Genomic DNA, 12,545 nt, shown 5'->3' on the forward strand with positions numbered 1-12,545 from the left:
TGAACGTTATAACGAACAATGGTAGATATTTACGGAAGATTCCGCGGCGATACTACTAAGAGTAAACAAAAATCCGACACATATTACGCGACAAAGATGAACTCGCTGCTATTATGAACGTCTCTGGAGGTGACGAAGATGAATTTGTTGTTTCTCAGGATAAATACGGCGTTTTAAAAATGAGCAATATCAAATGAAATGATATAGTTCGTAGAGTATTTGGTGCTACCACGGATAACATTCCAGTATTTACTGACGTGGGTCGAATCAGGGACTCAGCTATATCATTTTAAACCATCAGAGGTGAAATTGCAGGAAGCGTTGCTAATCGATCGAAGAATACCGGCGACACAATAACAGGTGAAATTAACATGAACGGAAATAAAATATTGGTTTTCAGAGATCCAACATCCGACGAAGATGCCGCAGCAAAAAATAAAAAATAAAAAAAATAAAAATAAATAAATACGTGGACAACTTAGATGGTAAATTATCCACGTTGCGGGCCGAGTATGACGTTCATGTAAATATGTTCATGTACACCCGTGGAAATTTTCAAAAACTCAATAAAATCGCAGATGATTTCTTCGGCACCCCGTTGACTGCTGACGTGAAACTGATATCAAGACGAGTATTGAGACAATTAAGAAAACAAAGAAGATTCGTAAATGGAATTCCTGATATGGTTAAAAATTTAATTTCATTACAATTAGCCAAGTTTGTCAGTATAGTATGCACAGTGTTATCGAGATTCTCAATATTGTTGTTGTTGTTGTTGGGTTTAACGCCATTTTCAGCACACGATAGGCTATACATGGCGGCCAGTATTAATGTGGAGGAACCGGCGTAGACAGGTGAGATGGCAGTGATCCGTAAGGAAGAGCGCTTTAAACCACTCGGCCACGCGGCCCTCCCCTCCCATTCTCAAAATGGTCACAGCAAAATAATACTATCAAACATACCGCAGACGTCACTGGTGTGTGCAGACTCTGTGTTAAGCGCTGCAAAATTTAGTATATACGCTACATATCCCTTGTGTCATTCAAGTGATAAGTTTTACGGGGTTGTGACTGTTGCGTTAAACAGCGGAGAAGAAGAAACATTTATACTGGAAGCAGCTGATAAGAAACTAACCACAGCATCTTACTGCTGGTGTCTGGAATTTGTTGCTGAAACATCTCAATTGGTTACTGTGGATACTTAAAACTGCACATGAGCATTCATAAAGGACGAAAAGCATAAGTCTAATTTTGTCAAGATAAGTTAAGTAACCAAATAGGACAGAGATATATTACTTTTCTTTCCACATTTAAAAAATAAATATTTCATACAATAATGAACATCTCAATGATTATTTTAGTTTTATTCATTAATATCTTGTACAACACAAATGAATCTTCCGTGCTGTCTTCACATGGTTCAGTAATGCTTTGTGTGACTTTATTTGGCTATTTGTGGCTTAGTCAGCATTAAGAGTGTTTTGTTTAATAAAGTGTCAACATTGAAATAGCAAAAATTCTAATATGAATTCAGTAGGGTTTAAAATGGTTTAAAAGCTTCTGTTATTAGTGTGCATGACAGAACTCAATAGCGGTGAGAACCAAGTCGACACATCTGGTGTTTGCAGTATATGCAAATGATTAATAGCATCTCCTTTATTATTTTCTTGGTGTTTTTGTGTGGTCTGCATTAGAAAGTAAAGCTCCGTAAAACAAGAGTTTTGAAATTTATTTTTGTTTGGTTTGATTCAGACTAATTTCTTCCTAAATCATCTGTAGAAATGAATTACATTTGAACTTTATTCTGACAGCTGACATTAACATGTTGTGCATTCTATATTATGCAGTAAAATTTAGCTACCAAGAAACATTCCCTCTACTGCATATTGGAGAAACACCATATAAGTGTGAATTATGTCATAACATATTTTCTCTCAGGGACACCTAAAACTGTCAATGATAAATGTTGCAAAGAAAAAAAGCATTTAAATATTTACATGTGATGCTATGTTCCTTGTGAGCGCATGTGTGAAGAAGCACATGCGGGTACATGCTGAAAAGAACAAATATTGAAATCGGAAGTATGTGATCAAATCATTCTGAGTTTCAGTGGATTTGTAAAGTTGCACACATTAAATTATAGAAATGTGATAATGTGATGGAAGGTGTAACTGGAGTGAATATCATCGATGCTCATGAGAACTCATACCAGAGAAACATGTTAAAACATGAAGGTAGAATGCATACTGGAGAAAAATAAACATTTTAGTATGAAACAAGTATCCATAATGGAAACAAAATCATTTACATTTGATGGTCGTTACTGGAGAAAAAGATTTAAACGTTTATAACCAATAACAAGTTGAAATGTATTCCCGAAATTTCACCAGATTCATTTTGAGAAATTCTATGATGACATAATTAGACTTGTAATGCATGAGTAAGGATAAGACTTGGGTAAACCAAATGTCCTTTCCAGATATGTGGAGCAAGCCTGTTGTAGACAGTTTGTAATATATAGATATTAAGCCTGGGCCTTATATATGTCATATGTGATTTATAGGAATTAAATGTAAAATAACGAATTTCTGGCCTTATTCAATACGACCAACATGTATCAAACTAAAGCATCAATCCACGTGAACAATGCAAACCCCACTTTAACCATGGATTTTGCACATTAAATTTGTGAAATTCTCTAAAATCACATGTCAGAAGTTTCTTCTGGTCTTGCTCTTCACGACTTTTACAACAATCCTTTTTATATCAAAGGAATTTTATTCTTTTCAAACTTAACAACAATCAGCTGTTTCTACACCAAAGGATGCACTGTACAGATATTATGAAACTATGAGAGCGATATCTGTTAGGTGGAGTTTCAATTTGCAACACAGAGATAATGTAGAGACAATCCTCTTTGTTACTTGTATGTGCTGTGGCTGAATATTTTTGGGATGCAATGCCAAGTTTTATACTTTTTAACCAATATTGTACCCATCAGTCTTACAATAAACTAAAGGATAAGTAAATAGTAAAAAGTTAATAAATCGTCTACTGTAGCATGCATCAATAAAGTGAGTAAAAGTATATGCTTTCACTCACTTAACTGATGCATCCTATGCTAGATAAACTTGACAAACGTGTTCTACCACACCGTAAACATGTCATGCAACACGTACAACACACACAACATTTATGCTGAATATTCATTAAACTTGGCAGAAATACTGAATTAAGGTGAAGTTTCTTTCTAAAAAATTTAAAATGTGAAATAGCATGTGAAGAACACCGAAATAGCATGCACAGACTAGAGGTCAAACTTACAGATACAACAAACCATGGTGCGATATGAGCACGCCGTATGACGATCCAATATCCTGGAATATGGTCTTGCCACCTGTTTTGTGTCTATAGGACAGTGGAGCATGCTTCTAAATAGAAAATTCATTTTTTCCTTTTTTATGGCAGACTATGCTCGTACAACCTTATGAAAGGTATGGGTTTGTGGAATCAAAACAACGGCGTTCTAGAAAACACTATATATGTAACTAGAATTAAAATTGCATTTCGAGCATCTAATGAAATTTTTAAAATATGTCAAACACTGACATAAAACAGACTATCAGACTCGTTCATGTTACTTATCTTTTATCGGAAATGTATGGCTAAACCAGTTTTTATCCGTCGTATAAAAATAAGAGATACACACGAAGAGCTCATGCATGATAGACAGGATTTAGAGAACAGCACATCTACTGAAAATGGTGTCTTAGAGTTATTTGATTCAAGCAAAAAATGGAAGAGCGGGGCAAACAAGTAGATAATTTCTTGTTCATGAATTTATGTGATATAATCTATTACAATAGATGGAAATTAAATTGTCAAAAATCATTTCAGTATTATTAGAGAAGTTTGGCTTAAATGAAATAAACTTATTTAGTTGATGGATTATACATTGGGCAAGAAAACAAATCTTTTCGAGGCATATGAGTGGCCCTGAAAAGGGCCTTTGGTTTATTCTGGTTCATCTTTTATTTTCTCCACTTCTTCCACAAGCTCCTGACTTTCCCAAATATTAATTTCTTCTTCTCTTCATCCTGTGGCATCCAGTCAGGATGGCCTATGGCTCTAAATTTCTCCTGGACATTTATAGCAATTATTATTTAGTGTCTCAAACTCCTCTTTTTACTTTATATTTTGTTTTCGCTCCTTTGACTATCTTTCTTTTATCTTCTTTACTTCTGTCGAAACATTTCTTATCTGTTCTTCAGCTTTCTTTAGCTATTCCATTCCCCACTTTACTAAATACCATTCTGTCCATTTCAGTATATCTTCCAAGAAGCACCTTACTTTCATTATACTATCTAACGCTTCTTTCAAACCGCTAACTTTCACATACTCAAGTTAACTTCCTCTTCAATCATACCCTGAATCAGATCCCTGGCAACTTTTAGACTAGTCACTTGACTTGTGACAAAGTACTTGGTAACTCGATACTTCAACTCCTTCTCTAGAATTTCCACCACATACGTAGCATCAAGTACAAACTGTCCTTTAGCTCGTTAAATAGCTCTATACTCATCTTCCTTTATTTCGTGTAGAATTGCGCGAACGACGAACACTTTGACTTTATATGTGTGAAGCAGGAAAATATCCCCTCCACTCACTTAATATATTATATACTATTCATACACGCAAAGAAAAAAAAAAGTATATATATATATATATATATATATATATATATATATATATATATATATATATATATATATATATACTATCCACACACGCGAAGAAGCATAAACTAACCACAAATTATACTATCCACACACGCATAGAAACAAAATCAACCCCAAATTATTCTATCCACACGCGCGAAGAAGCAAAATCAAACAAAATTATACTATCCACACATGCGAATAAGCAAAATCAAACCAAAATTATACTATCCACACACACATGAAAGCAAAATCAAAATCAAATTATACTATCCACACAAAAGGGAAGGTTGAAAACCACACACTCTACTATCCACACAAACGTACGCGAACGCTTACAAACTCCAATAATCAACTATCTACACAAATGTACAGGAGCTCTTACAAATACACACACACAATGAGTGAGTATTTATATTCACACTACTCCACATTGACACAAATTGGCAACTTGAATAGTGTCTCTTTTCTACAGCTTTGGTTAACCCTGAAAATGGAACTCCAGATGCATCTGGCTAATGGTGACATGTCCTCGGCCTGGCACCACAAACAACTCCTACTCCACTAATTCTCCAAATTTACCCATGTGGTTGGGAGCACTGAGGAAGGTTGACTGGCTTCACTCTAAAAGTTCTTAATTTGAGGGATAACGAAGACTTCCCTCCTTCTCCTGTTCTGCACATATGGATGTTGCCTTCTTTCCTCCTGTGGACGCTGTTGGCCAGCTCATCCGACAGGCGTCGGGAGTACTCCAGGTGAATCTGAAGTTCCAGAAGCGTCGTTAGTCTGCTGTTCAATGTTTTTCAATGTTGAACAATCAACGGTGGGAAGCCAGACTGAGTGACTGATTGAAATTATGTCGTTTATTCGTTTATTGCCCTTTCGGGAATGTACGACCAGGTTTTATTTCCCAATTGGGAATGCTTGATTTCTTCGAGAGGAAAGGAATGGTGCCACTTCCCCCAACGCATTACTGCACTAAATAAATGCTATGTGATTGGACCGGTTTCGAAATATTTATGGCTCATGGGACTAGTGGTGAGTGGGCAAAGTCCACACGCACTCACCTAGATGGTACAAATCTGGAGGCGGCAAAGGAGGATCGGGCTCATTGGAAGGGATGCACCCTACATCCGGTATCGATTTGTTTCCAATTTCCGAATAGTAAATGGTGTCGTTTGCCGTATTTTATGTTTGGAAAATCATTTGTGATGTTTGTAGAGAAGATAAAGATGTAGATAGTAAGATGAATCTTCTAATCTATTTTACGGGAAATGTATTTAATCAAATGCAATTTGATGTTTTTATTCCAAATAATAAATGTTTTCGCCTTTTGCGGGTTGCCTGATGACTCGACTCTTAGTCACCTTATGGATCAATAATTTAAGGTCATAATTCCTAATTATATAATTTGGTGCCACCTTGTGTGGCTGGTCCTGATGGGTTTGGGTTTTTAGCCACCTTATAGGTATAATTTTGGGTTGCTATTCTGATTTCTAATTAATTTATAGTCCATTTGTTGTCGTGGTGTGCAGCGGGCCCTGATGTCTGGGATTTAAGTCACATTATATTTTTAATGTTGTTGGCCATTTATGATTTATATTACGATTCATCATGTTTTAAGTGGGAATAGAAAATAAAGAACAGATGTTACTATGTATGATGTTGTCCTAATTTCCGATTGCTCATTACATTGCCTGATGGACTATACATTTGGGAAGCTCATAACACCGAGGTGGGTGATAGGTGCAGGCGTAGGATCAGCCCGCGCACTGGCTGTACATACCCCTATTTGGGATGTAAACCGTATGCCACTCCCGGCAACACTTTCTCACCCATGAGCACTAAAAATTGTGTCCAGTAGCGTACAGCCTAATGATAAGTGTATTAATTAATTTATTTGTTCTGTTCTATTCTAACTTTTGCCTTGATATATATTACTTATAATCGACCTTAGTGTCCAGTCGGTCTAAATATGGGTAAAGATGAGTTATAGTTAATTGATTGTCATTTTTCTTAAGGAAAATCTACACAGCATCAATTGTTTGATTGGGGTTTGGGTTAGTTTGGGAGGGGAATTCCGGGTAGGAATATGACGCAGTAATTGTCCTCAGTGCATTGATCAATTGTTTCCTTTGTTCGTGATGTTTTGGGCATATATTGAACTCCAAGCTTCGTCCTGATATTCGTCCAATTTTTCTTCTTGACTCACCATCAGACATTTGTCGTGTTGAATTTGACTGGGATGATCGTTTTGACATCCATAACAATCTTTATCAATTCCGTAATTTGTTCAGCCAAGTGTTTGGCAAAACAGGAGTCTAAATGTTGTTCTTTTATGGCCATCTGGACTTCATCACTATATCCTTTTTATCTTTGTCTTGGGGTTCTACTTCCACAGTCTTCTCCCATGCAATTTCCATAGATTATCAACTATTCTAAGAGGTTTAACAGTCTTCCATAGTTTCTAATAATCTATAATGACTTCTTTCAAACTCTTGATTTCTATGGTATTGTCGAATTTGGCATACAGGATGATGTTCACTGTCTGCTGCAGCGCTTCTTTGAACTGAAGTTCCACGCGAATCTGCCCAGCTTTTGTAAGGTGGAAATGTCTATCATCGCTGCCTTGGTTTGCATTGAAATCAAAAGCCCACAAAGCATAGCCTCCTGCATAATTCTCGTACGTAATACCGTAACTACTCTTGGTTCCTAACTATCCAGTGGCTTCGCACGATCTCAATTCTTCTGGGCAAAATTAGGTTCGAAAGGTCTGGTACACAATGTTTTGTCATCGCGACTGACTTCAATCTTGGTCACGTTGAAGTGCTGAAAGTTAAAGTGATATTTATTGGCAGCTCCGTTGAAGGCTTCATTATCGACGATGCCAAGGATTAAACTCTTGGGTAACTGTCCTTGGAACAGATGATCTTCGATCATGGATTGCTGACCCTTGGACATGGTGAAAGTTTTCACTTCCAAGCATCGTATCGGATACTTGGCAGTCATTCTGCTCAAAGTGTGATTGATGTTTCCCTTTTTAGGTAGCACTTCCACACGTCGTACATAGAGTTGAGCCTCTTGGATAATGGGTTTGTATTTGGCAGCATCATCCGTTATCAAATGGAAAGTGGTACTGCTGGATTAAGTCTCAGGCGGACATTCACACCGTTCAGCAAATACGTCTCTTGCAACCACATGTCCAATATAACCGATCCATCAGTAATAAACTGCTGTCCGTTGGTGTGATTTTGCTTCGACGTTCGACAAATCCATCATTTTGACCATTTAAATCGTCGAAATTTTTCGTGTCTGGTTTCCATAACACACATGATTCCAGATGAGTGTTCTTGACTTCTATACTGTACGTCAAGAGCTTTTTCAGGTACACTCGGTAAGGGTAAGTATCCATGCTGCTGCTGGCCAGTTTGCTATTCAAATGCAAATCCACTTCGCTGAAAAAGGAATGCATGAAATTTTGACAGAGGATACTTTATCGTCGTCCTCTGGATTATTATTGTCTGCCGCTCCAAACCATCGGACTTTCAATACAAATAACTGATATTTAGAACAATGTAATCTTCGGGCTGTCCTTTGATTTCAAACTCGAAGTGATTGTTGTGATAAAAAGGAAAGCTAGGGTCATTTCGTGAAAATGAAAGTGAAAGTATGTAAGATTTTAGCCCTTTTTTGACTGATTTTAGTCGATTTGTCAGTTAAAATAATAAGATTCACGTTTTCAAGGACGGGGATTATTTTTTATACTGGTTTTGATGTGCCTGATCTCTTTCACGCGTCAGTGGCATTTTTCAAGTATGTGCTGTCCCCTTGACTCTGTCAAGGACAGAGACTTTGATTTGATCAAGGAGAGACAACTCTACGATTAATAATCTATGATTAAAGATCTACGATTAAAAATCCTTAGGATTTCACATACAAATTTAAACTTAAAACGTTTTTGCGAAGGTCAAACAAGTGGTCGGATGTGTCAGTTAGTTGAAAACGTATTCTGGATAATAGCGGATTATGACCTCGTAGATAGACCGGGTTAATAGGCTCTTGCACAATCAGATATCAAGGTGGTACTTGCGGGAGGTGTAAAAGAATGTGATACATCAGTGTTTGTCTGATAACTTCCATCAATGTCTCACATACAAGATTGACCGCGATCATTAAAGTTATATTTACAATTCCAAGAGAAATATGACGGCCTTCATAGTGCTGTCCATTGCTGTATCGGATAATGTTATCCTGCTTTTTTTTTAACTCAGCTTCGTTATATCCAGGATTTTTAATTATCGGTAGATCAGATTCTGTTATTGAATATTCGATACGAAAAAATTGCTATACATGGGAGCCAGTATTAATGGTAGAGGAAGAACCCGGGAAAACCCCCTGAAAGAACTACCGACCCACAAGAAGATACTGGCAAGCTTTCTCATATACCCACGTTGGCTGAATCCGAGACTCGAACCCACGCAGACAGAGGTGAGATGGCAGTGATCCGTAACGGAGAGCGCTTTAGACCACTCGGCAACACGGGGCCCCAAGGCTTGATGATACCAGCAACGACAATTTAGAATACGCCTGTGTTGCCGTGTATAATTTTACATCATAGTCGTGCAATTTTGTGTTCGTGAACGTGGATGCTGAAATATTTGTGGTAGGAAACATTATTAGGTCTTTAAGTTTGTTCTTACAGTCGAAATAAGTCAGTTTTTAGAGCACTCTTGAATGGGATCAACGTGTCTTTGTGTCTAAGTTCAGTGGGCAATTCATTCAACGTTGCTGCGCCCTGATATGCAAAAGAATGCTGTCCATATAACTTTGTTTTCATAGTGGGAATAATGAGTATACGATTGTCAGAAGAGGAGCATAAGAATCTTGCTGGTGTGTACACTTTGGTGAGGTCGGATAGGTATGTTGGACTAGAGTCCGTCAGTGAAATGTAGCACAGGAAGCACATTTTGTGTTTGATTCTGGTTCGAATGGATAGCCAGTGTAGGGTACAGAGCAGCGGGGAGGTGTGCTTTGATCGTGGTACTCTAAGTATGATCCAAGCAGCTGTGTTTTGATCTTTTTGAAGTTTGTGGAGTATATATTGAGATGAACCAGACAAAATTGAGTTACATTAGTCCAGTCTCGAAAGTAATAATGTGTTTTAGTGGCATCAACTGAAAGATAGTTGCGTATGGAGCTGATGCGTCTCAGCTCACGATATGCAGCCTTGCATATGTTCATGACATGTTGGTGCAATATGAGAGTACTGTCCAGAGTAACACCTAGGTTTTGTATTGACTGTCAATTTAATGTTGGTGTTGCTGATATTTTTTGTTTGAGGTAAAGTGAATGAGAATGAGAATTCTCATGTGAAAGAGAAAGTCTTTATGTTGTGATCAGAACGGTCTCAGTTTTATCATCATTCATATGAAGCTTGTTACACGTCATCCATGATTTCACATCAGAAATGCACCTCTCTACACCTTGAATGGTAGCATCAACTTCAGTTGGTTGGCTAGATTTGTATATTTGGGTGTCATCAGCGTACAATTGGTGAGACACTGGATGATGATCTATGGCAACTGAGAGTGGCTGAGTGTATATAATGAAGAGAACATGTCCAAGAACAAACCCCTGTGGAACACCATAGCATAGATTAACTGGGCTGGGGTGTATTCCATTTGCACACACAATTTGTGTCCTGTTGACCAAGTAGGACTTGAACCACAGTAAGGCTGTATCATGATTGCCAAATATATGCTGGAGACGATGAAGTAATATATTATGGTCTATTGTGTCAAATGCTGCAGACAAATCAAGGAGGGTGAGTACCATAATCATTCAGCTATCCAAAAATAAATGTCATTAACTACTTTTCGAAGAGTAGTTTCAATACTGTGGCAAGGGTGATATGCAGATTGTACAAAGGCTGTTTGAATTCAGACGAGATACAAGCTGGGACAAAACAACATTTTCTAATATATTTTATATTAATGGGAGATTAGTTCGGTAGTTCTTTAAATCATTATGGTCTAGTGTTGGTTTCTTCAGCAGAGGCTTTACAATGGCAGTTTTAAATAATGATGGGAATTCCCCGGATGAGAGAGAGATATTAATAACATCAGTTAGTGAAGGCAATACTGGATCTAAGCACTCAAGCAGCAGTGATGTTGGAATTGGATAAGTTCAAGCGACTTTGGTGCATTCTTCAACAGGATCGTATTTACGAAATCCATTGAGACATGTTCAAATGCTGCTAATGGCTGCCACTGAAATTCTTTATCCCAACTGTACGGTGACGATGAGTCAAATTGTAGTCTCAAGCGTATCTCTAATAGTTTGTACTTTGTGACTGAAGAAATCTGCAAACATGTCTGGAGGGTCGACAGGAATGAAGGTAGTTGGAAGTGGTGTACATTTGTTCCTTGACATTAGCTTGTCAGTAATCTCGAAGAGCTCTTTGCAGCTGGAACTTTCCATGACCTTAGTACTTTAGTGGGCTGATTTCGCTGCATGGACTATATTTGTAACTTTCTTCTTTGCAGATTCACAGATTGGCTTATGAATAGTGAGTCCGGTGGAAAGCCAAAGCCTCTCAGCTTTATGGCGGTCTCTTTTAGCAGTGTGAAGCTGGTCCCTAAAACTGCTTTACCATGGAGAACACTTTTTGAATTGATAATTTGCACTTGGTAGCTGGGACACGTTTGTCAAGCAATGAATGCAGGCAGTTATCAAGTTGTTCTGCTGTAGGAGGTAAGCAAATTGTCAGGTTTGCTTAGGTGTCATGTATTATTGATGACAACAGTAACCTTAGCTTGTCCTACTAGCTCTATCGTGTCAGTTCTTTTATGCTTCTTTAAGCAACCCCCTTGGAAAGCCTACTGCTTGCCCCCAGCCATGGGCCTCGTGAAGTTTAAATCCCATTTTGAATGGTCTAATCAAACATGACAAGCAGAAGCCAGCATATTCGGTCTCTCCTCTCATCAGTATTATTTTTCCTATATCGATTCCTATAGTGTTGCTGGTTGTTGGATACGTGGGATGTTGAATGCTGCTTAAGCATTTTCACTTTATGTGACAGCTGATGGACAAGATCCCTCAATTCACTAAGCTCCTTGGTTTGTGATGTGTTTGAAGTTGATGCCATATTAAGATGGGTAGTTCTCTAGGTGCATTTTAGCTCATCTTCTTAACCTGTGTTCAGATACAATATGACGAAGAGCTATTCTCAATTCGTCAAATGTCTTGAGTGAGTCAAACTTATGGCCAGACACATCCATAAGTGTCTAAGTCCTGTCCACTGCATAGCCCTTTGCATATCATTTGTCTCAGTGGTCTTCACTAACCTTATTTCAATGTGTTTGTTCAACAAATCTTACAGCCTACAACTCCATGCAGAAATATCTTTGTCCTCTTTCTGGTGAGCACTGTATAAGTCAGCTAACAAAGTCTCTTTCAAATCTACATTGCCATACACCCTGTCCAGCTTTGATAATAACTCCTTAATGGACGCTGTTGGACCCAATTGTGTAGCAATCCATCCAGCTTCTCTCAAGGAATGTCGGATGCATGAGATACCTGGTCCTGTGGATACATGCCTTGTTGTAAGCATGTAACTTGATATCTCCATAATTCATACTATGTTTCACTCTTCCTGTCTCCTGAAGATACTGATATTCTTAATTCATGTGATAGTGTGACAGATATAACAGGATATGCACCCAACAAAGATGTAAAGTCTGACATCCACTTTGCAAAATCTTCAGGTATGTATGCCTTGGGCTTGACCTTTAAAGCATGTTTTGAACTTCTTCTGTGAACTCTATAT

General features: G+C 37.8%; 1 protein-coding gene across 1 annotated transcript in view; it reads left to right on the forward strand.

The window, feature by feature from the left end:
* Window positions 1-12,545, forward strand: part of LOC149789787 (uncharacterized) — a 47,447-nt gene that overhangs the window by 11,428 nt on the left and 23,474 nt on the right. Inside the window, exons 2-3 of the mRNA XM_089973122.1 lie at window positions 2,143-2,233; window positions 12,385-12,483. Of these exons, the coding sequence (XP_089829248.1) occupies window positions 2,143-2,233; window positions 12,385-12,483 (190 nt within the window). The remainder of the gene's footprint in view (window positions 1-2,142; window positions 2,234-12,384; window positions 12,484-12,545) is intronic.

This window comes from Sinohyriopsis cumingii, chromosome 10, assembly GCF_028554795.1.
Source record: "Sinohyriopsis cumingii isolate HCF-2022 chromosome 10, ASM2855479v2, whole genome shotgun sequence".
In the NCBI taxonomy this organism is placed as follows: Eukaryota; Metazoa; Mollusca; class Bivalvia; order Unionida; family Unionidae; genus Sinohyriopsis; species Sinohyriopsis cumingii.